Source organism: Fukomys damarensis, unplaced genomic scaffold (genome assembly GCF_012274545.1).
Source record: "Fukomys damarensis isolate Sample0158 unplaced genomic scaffold, DMR_v1.0_HiC HiC_scaffold_16, whole genome shotgun sequence".
NCBI lineage: Eukaryota > Metazoa > Chordata > Mammalia > Rodentia > Bathyergidae > Fukomys > Fukomys damarensis.
The window spans coordinates 56,646,028-56,654,699 of record NW_022900928.1 but is presented as its reverse complement, the minus strand read 5'-3'; the positions used below and the strand labels follow the sequence as shown (position 1 = coordinate 56,654,699).

Sequence of the window (8,672 nt, the reverse complement as noted above, 5' to 3'; positions counted from 1 at the left end):
ATATACATACATACATACATACATACATACACACACACACACACACATATACTTAAACTCTGGAGGCAGTCATTAACCTTTATTTTTTTTAAATTTAATTTATTGGTACATTCTAGGTAGACAGTACAGCTACATTCATTACTGGGATCTTGTACCTTTACCAATCATTAACCTTTAAATCAAAACATTTTGATATAAGATGAAGAGTGGGATGGGAAAAAAAAGACTGGTCATGGCAGCAGGAAACAGATTCAGGTACTGTCACTCCTAGTAGTATGTACACATATTAAACACACTGTAACTTTGTCTCATCTTTCTCATGTCCAAACCTTCCACAAAGAATTGATACTTTAAAAATATTAAAATTATAGTGCTTTTACAAGTTATACTACAAATTTCATTAACAGTAAATATTACTACTAATTTTAAGGCCAAACTATATTTATAGTACAGAAAAGATAAGATACTATTTCAATGACAGGTATATGACCTGAAATTAAACTAGTGGAAACTTAACTGTGTTTCTCACTTTATGAAAAGAAAAGAGGAATGTTTAGATTAAGGGGAAGTGAAAGAGTTCTTCAACCTCCTTCACAGTATCCTTTCATGATATCAACATGGAAAAAGAGAGAATCCTATAGTACATCTTATATTTCATAGAATTTTTTTGTTTGTTTGTTTGTTTTTTTGAGACAGAGTCTCACTGTGTAGTTGAGACTGACCTGGAACTCTCTATGTAGCCCAGGCTGGTCTCGAACTCCAGTGATCCTCCTGCCTCGGCCTCCGAGTGCTGGGATTACAGGTTTGCGCCATCATGCCCGGCTTCATAGAAGTTTTAATAATTAACTTGCTATGGAAATAAATGCTTCTTGTTGATCACAGGAACTATAAATCACACCCAGGATCCATGGCTTTTATGGGATCAAGGGTTTTTTAAATTTATAATACGCAAAGGCATATCATTAAGAATTTTTCCTATCCCCAAATCAACAATCACTTCTCTAGTTCATCTCAGTTTTTCCATATTGCCATACACTATTAAAAATCCTCTTTAGAAGTACAGCTGAAATTATTTCTAGCAAAGGCTAAATGTTAGTAAATTACTATTTTAAACAATTTTATATAATCCAAAACAAACAAATGTAGTAAATGTTCAAAACATATTTATTACTTAAGAGACCTTTTTTCTTGATGTTCTAAAAGGCTGTAGATAGGTCAGCATGGGATCAGTTGTCATCTTATAAACCTCCCAGAAATTATGTCCAGTCTTTGTGGCTAAAATATTTTTCAAACAGGTAACAGCAGCTGATCGAACTTTGACACTGAGAAATACAAAATTCACTTATTAATCTTGAATGTTAAGCAATCTTGACTGAAAAATTTTAAGAACTAAAATTTAAATTTTATATATCATCAAAGTAAAAAATATCAAAGGATTTTTAGTATTTCTTCAGAAAATTTAAGTGATTAATCACTGAAACAGCAATTCTCTTCCTTCAGTATGGTAATGTTTACCTTATGATGGCCATAAATTAAATGAATAAAGGAAATACTGGGAAATAATACAGCCTAATAAATATAAGCAATGAGAATGAGAAAATATTGTACTAATTCACATGAGAAAACAATACTGTGTCAATTTTTTCTCTGAGAATACAAATAAATAATTTAGGTAAGAGAATGGCATTTGAAAAAATGGCAATGATAAAATTATTGTAAAATACAGTTTTTAAAAGAATTGGTACCTACTTATTCTGACCAAAAAAAAAAAAAAATCTAGCTGAGAATCATTAAAGCTCTGAAAGCCTCTAATAAAAAAGGTTCTTCCTTAATACAAAAAAACTTGGGCAAGAAAGTTTGCAATACATTACTAAATATAAAACCTTACAAAAATGTCATAAAGCTTAATAATATAATAATGAATTAGCAATAAAGGCTTAATTCCTTTTAGGTTTCTTGGTTTAAAACACTGAAGCATAAACCCTAAATCTAGATTCATCCTTCATTACTCCATATTCAATTTATTGGCAAATCCCACAGGTTCTTGTTAAAAGTATATCCTGACTCCATTTATGGCTATCATCTCCATTACTGACACCGTACTCCAATCACAGTCATTTCTCTTCTAACTACTCCAACAATTTCATAACTGAGACACTTGTTTCCACTTTTTCCCCTTTGCAGTCCACTGGCCACATAAAAACTCATAAGCTGCATCATATTGGCACTCTTCTCCAAACAGTCCACTGGCATACTTACATTCTTCAAATAAAATTCAAATTTCTTAATCAGTATTAGTCCTACCTTTCTCCTATAATCTTCCTACACACCAGATTTCATTCTGTTCTTCAAAAACACCAAACATACCTCCAACTCAAGTCTTCCCTATCTGTAATGCTTTACCCTTAATTGTCTTAAAGTTGACTCCTGACTACTAAGATCAGAAGCCTTCCCTGACCAGCTATTCTGGGATCTCCTTGGTCATCCTCTCCTTTTGATAATGAAGCCCCTTAAACAACTAATGATTTTTTTTCCCTCCTACAGAAAGACAGAAAAGATTTGCACATGCTTTTTATTATTCTTAATTTTAGTCATATTAACAATTTTAGAAAAAAATAATTTCAGATTACTATTTAATAAACAGATTTGCTCCTATGGAATTTCTGTGGAAAATCTCTCTTCAAATTGTCAGACATACTTTTATTTTTTATTTTATTTTATTTTTTTGGTACCAGGGCTCGAACTCAGGCCCTTGTGATTACAAGGCAGGTGGTAGAACCACTGAGCTAAATTCCTGGCCCCACATTTTAAAACTATATGCATTAATGAAGATATAGAAGGATGAGTAGAAGTGATAAAGCAAGGATAGTAGTAAAATGCAGTATAGACTCTATATGGTAAGAACACTGTATTTACTGTAAAATTCTAAATAAAATGTTGGGAAAAAAACAATGTCAGACTGTTTTATGTAAAAAAAAAAAACAGCAACAAAAGATAGATTAAATCAATAATGGAAATACAGCAGGTAGGGGAGGAGAGAGGTAGAAAATCAGTCAAAATGCTATTTACACCAGAAAGAGGCCTACTTGAGGGAAAAATCCTTTGAACTTACCCTCCAAAATGGTAGTGATGGAATACTCAAATATATCCATCAATAAATACACAATGTGAGGAAAGAGTCAGAGACAGAGTAACAGAAACTGAAAGAGACATGTAAAAGTAATCTCACAACCAGCAAGCTGAAATATTGGTAATATCTTGCAATTCTGTATTGTACAGGGAAAAAATGAGAAGATTCTGTCTGATTAGTTTTAGACGTTTGAGGATATGAAACTTTTACTTCATGGTTTATTTTAAATGGACCACAATACAGCTTAGTTGGAAAAGTGTGGTATCTCTAATTTTGGTGGATGGTTGCAATACCACTCTTTACATTCTCCATTTTAACTGTCTGCATAGAAACAACTGGTATTTTTTTTTCCATTTTTTGTTTGTCTGAGCTACTCTCACTAGAATTTGATAAAAACATTGTCTGTAAACTTCTTCACTATATCAAGTACCTGGTATATACCTATGTCAATGAATTAATAAAAATGTAAGCAATTTCATAAAAATAAATGAGACTTTTTTTAAGTGTAAGAACTAAAATGGGCTGGGGATGTAGCTCAGTGGCACTGTGCCTGCCTGGCAACTGCAAGGTCTTGCGTTCAATCTCTGGTACTAAAAAAAAAAAAAAATTAAAGGACAAAGTTTTAGTTTTGGAAATGTTAATTTCTGTGAACTATCATTCTCCTTAAATGTCAGATTGAGTAAGCATCATCAAGACATAAGATACCACAAATACTCACCCATCTTCTACCAATGTGTTATTCAGGTATGTCAGCATTATTAAGGTCCACTGAAGTTCTTTATCTCCAAATAACTCTAAGGCTTTGGTATAAGATGTATCTTTATTATGTTGAATAGCTATGGTAGAGAAATCTATAGGACCCACTTCTCCCAAGCAGCTCGCAACAGCTTCTACATAAAGAAATTCCATTTCAGTAGGGTCATAGCCAAGATAGCATATATAGCAGAAAATTTCTAATTTCAAAACTATATTAATTTGCCATACTTCAAGATTTAAGTGTGTTTTCAAAGACTATGAGTAAACTAAAGAGGCTACAAAATACTGTATAACTTCCTTTGCATATAAATAATGTACACATACTTTAGTCTATATGCAAGAGATATTTCAACAAAAAGAAAATCTATCAGATATGGATGTATCTAAATATCTGGCTACCACTAAAAAACTAAAGAAAGATATTGCAGAAAGACAAAGGAGCCCATAAGAACCACTCTTCCTGTATATTTACTGAAGCAACACAGGACAGCTTCATGCTAACTTTAATCCAGTGATTTTTCTTTTCTTTTTTGGTACCAGGGATTGAACTCAGGCCCTTGCACTTGCAAAGCAGGCAGCAGAACCACTGACACAAATCCCTGGCCCAATCCTGTGATTTTTCTATCTAATGATCACTAATCTAAATGCCTACTCTGGACATAATAGTGGCTATTGTGTATCTTGTATCTAGATGTCCCCCCAAAGCCTCAAGCGGTCATAGGTAGAGAGTTTCAAAGGCAGTATATCAGGGTGTGTGAAAGTGGATTAAGAGTGTGACACTGAGATTAACAGTGAGTATACTGGAACCCCCATCCTAGATATAGGTGGTGCCAATCAATAGGTTTATAGACTTGATGGGAAATAAAGGCTACCTTCTGCCTGCCACCATGAACTATTTCTCCTCTTGGATGCCCCACTGCCATGCTACCCTGCCTTGGAGCCAGCTGACTATGGACTGAAACCCCTATAAACTGTGAGCTAAATAAATCTTTCCTCCTTTAACTTTGAGCGTCGAGTATTTTGTCCCAGCAACAAAAAAAGAAACTAAGACAGCTATTTATCTTATGTTAGATTTTCTCCCAAATGGCAGAAGGAAAGAACTTAAATGCTTTTTAATATTTGAGCTTAACCTAACCAACAAAGTCTTCATTTTTGTTATATAAAAAAGATATGGAATACTAGCCAATTATAATATATTTGTAAATTATTTCAGAAGTCTCTTTATTTACAACTTAACTCTACAAATAGGTATTTTTGACTATCCAAATAACTATAAGGCATTTCAAATCAATAATTATTCAAAGGTGTAAATTGCTATCTTTTCATTTTATATAAATATTTAAGGAAGAAAACCATGAATGCTTAGGGATACTTGAATTAAACAGAAATAAAACTTAGCATTTCATATTTCCCCAACATCCAAAATGATAAATATTTATTTTGAGAATATTATAAAGATCAGCATTTAAACATGAAAAACTCACATTCACTCAACCACAAAGTTTACCTAAAACTTCTTTTTCACCCATGTGGTTTACTGCCATCTTTGATAACTGCAACAAGCTGACAACTAGCTTTACCATAATGCCATCTTGTGGATTATCTAGGAATAATTTTGAAAAAAATTAGTTTAAATTATCTTGATATAAAATTATACATATAAATTTTTATAAAGTTTTACAAAGTTTTAAGAATTTATTAGAAGCACTTGCTCTCATATAGATATGAATTTCAACTTTCTTATAAGACAGAACCACATACAAGTAGAAGCGCAATGACACAGAAAGAAAAATGTCTTCAATTGTATAGATAAATCAATACCTTAGCAAACCCACAAACAATTACAAAAATAAGAATCATTCAACACTAAGCTACAAGGGTCCTTGGGAGCTTGTTAACATCTAGCATTCAGAAACTAGACGAGCAAAGACTTCTCTGCAATGATGTAAATGTCTCTAATCTGTACTGTCCAGTGAGTCACTAGCTACATGGATTAGTGAGAATCTGGCATGGGTTAATATAATAAAAATAATGAATTTTAAATTTTTCTAATTTTAATCCATTTGAATTGAAATAGCCAAAAATAGTTAATGGCTGCACTACATAAGGCAATTCTAGCCTTTAAATACCAAAACAAAGAAAGAGCAAAATGAGACAGTGATATCTGTACTTTATATGTCTCAAACTACATTAGCAATTCTGAGCTCAGTCAAAACCAAAATTAGTTTTAAAAAATACTAAGTACAAAAATGATACAATAGAAATATGAAGTTGGCAAAGGAAGATGAAAATCAGAATACAAAAAATTTGCTTACTGTAATACTGTAATAATATAAACTCAAATAAATTAATATAAAAATAGATGTTTTCTTAAGTAAAGGTCAAAACATGTACAAACACACACAAAAACATAACATACAAATAAAATATTCAGGTAAGGTGATATACAAGGTAGAGATATATATTATACATGTAGCTTTAAAGGATAATTATCTTTCATTTCCCTTTTGAGCAAGGTTCTTGTATGTAGCCCAGGCTGTCCTTGAACTCACAGTGATCCTCCTGCCTCAGCCTCCTGAGTGCTGCAATTATAGGCATGTGCTACATGTCTGGCCTGAAACTTTTATTTTTCAGGCAGTATGAAATCTGGTAGGATAAGATGATCCTATTTTGGTTTAGAGAAATCATTCTGGCAGAGGAGGGATAAAATGGAGTTATTTAAAGTAAGGCATAGTTACGGTTAGATGGGAAATAATGAGGATTCTAAAGTATGGGTATCAGAGTCAAACCAAGAAGAAGAATTTATAAAGATTAGATTATTTGAAACAAGAACAGAAAGAATTAATGTTATTAAAATTAGTACCCTGAGATGCTCTCATAAGACTCATCATCTGATCTTTATGTTGTTCCAGTTGTCTTCGAAGATCCTTCAATCCTTCAAGCCTTGTCAATGGAAGTGCATCATACAAACTAACTGAGAGAAAATGGTTAATTTCCTAAAAGAAAAAAAATTAGTTAAAATGTAACTGCTTTTTAATAGGTATTGGACAAGTCTGTAGAATAAACCTTCAGAAAAGAAAAAAAACTAATTCCTTTTACAGATGCTGATTCATAACCCAAGCAGAAATAATTTTTCTTCCTATAATGTTTTAATCTTTTAAATTCTAATAATAAAAGAACCAAGATGGATTATGTAAAGGTGCAAATTTCCAATGATGGATGTCATTATACTGTATACCTTAAACGTACCAATAAAATTAATTTTTAAAAATTCTAACATATTTTCTCATGATAACAGTTAAATTTCCAGATTAGTAAGTACACACAACAGGAATAAAAGCTTAATTTTTTATTTATTTAAGAATACAACTCTAATTTTACATCTTAATTAGGTATGTTTCACATTAATATATACAGTCAAATATATACTGATTTTTAAATTATAAGATTTATAAAGAAAAAAATACCTGAACATAATTTTGAAGTGTTTGAAGATTAAAACAGAATTAAACCTTGAAGTACACTTTAAAAAGTTAAATATAACCTCTATGCAAACATTAAATTTAACTTCAAAGGACTAGTCATTTTAAAGATATTAATGGATCTTTTGATATCTGTACTTCAAATGCAGTGTCAGGAGATGCATTAAGATTCATTTTTTATTTGTCAAGACTGTAGAACTCATGTAGTTTTTTGAGCAACAATAAAAAATAAAATGCTTCCATTTTTACCACTAGAGCATAAAAGATTTTTTAAAAAGTACTAATGTCTATGCTCTGTAATACAAAATACTAAGATGGGAACTTTTATTACCTCCAAGAGTGAAAAGGATCCTTTACTGTATTTGATTTTCTGCTGAGTAATACGCAAATCCTTAAAAACAACATGGTCAGGAAAAGGATCTAAAAGCTTAATTGTGAGATAGAGGTTTTCATTATCCTTGTTATCTATCACTAAGTATTTCAGTAAGTCCAATACCTAAATATAATTTAAAAAGAAAAGAGAAAAAATCCTTCATTATATTTCAAAGACACCAAAACCTAATATAATAAATAATAAAAATTGCTATTGTAGCTCAAATATTTTGATTACTTTTAAGGTACTCAGCTTTTATTCTCTGTGCTTTTAAGTGATTCAACAAACATGTAAGGTACTAGTCAAGATAGGTTCCAAGCAATAGAAATCCAAATATTAATGAAACATTTTATATAAATAACAGCTCACATAACATCATACTATTATGAACTGCTACCCTTATCTTTGTCTACTTACACACTTCAGCCTAACAGACATAATTATCAGATTAGATCAAAATTGCTGGGTTCTGTAATTAACTGATTACAAAGGTTATTTCATTTAGAATGTCTTCCCAACCATTCTTCAAAAAACATCTTCATTAAAATTATTAATTATAGGGCCAAGGATATACCTCAATGGTACAGCGCCTGCCTGGCAAGCACAAGGCCCTGTGTTTGTGTGTTTAATTCCTGGTACCAATAGAAAAAAATTATTAATTATAACAAGCAAAAAAATATTTAGCTCCTAACAGTTTATCCCAAATAGTATTTTGAGCATGAACTGAGAAATTACCTGCTCTTGAACCTCCACCTGATCGTTTACAAGGGGTGTAAGTGTGCCAACAATAACATGAAGATGGTTTTCTAAAGCATCCTTGCAGTGAGTCACTGCTGTCTGGCAAACCCGACTTAACAGGTCACAACAAAGGGAGAAGCTACGTAATGACACATCCATGAGACGGGAGGACCTAAAAAAAAAAAAAAAAAAA

General features: G+C 31.7%; 1 protein-coding gene across 4 annotated transcripts in view; it reads right to left on the bottom strand.

Moving 5' to 3' along the window:
* Nucleotides 1–8,672, bottom strand: part of Atm (ATM serine/threonine kinase) — a 114,423-nt gene that overhangs the window by 45,472 nt on the left and 60,279 nt on the right. For 3 of the 4 annotated variants that reach the window (XM_010610638.3, XM_010610637.3, XM_010610639.3), the window contains exons 30-35: nt 8,477–8,651; nt 7,700–7,864; nt 6,750–6,882; nt 5,394–5,489; nt 3,849–4,020; nt 1,181–1,322 (exon numbers count right to left, since the gene is read on the bottom strand). In XM_010610638.3, the coding sequence (XP_010608940.1) occupies nt 1,181–1,322; nt 3,849–4,020; nt 5,394–5,489; nt 6,750–6,882; nt 7,700–7,864; nt 8,477–8,651 (883 nt within the window). The remainder of the gene's footprint in view (nt 1–1,180; nt 1,323–3,848; nt 4,021–5,393; nt 5,490–6,749; nt 6,883–7,699; nt 7,865–8,476; nt 8,652–8,672) is intronic. The other variant, XM_010610640.3, reaches the window with a different exon arrangement.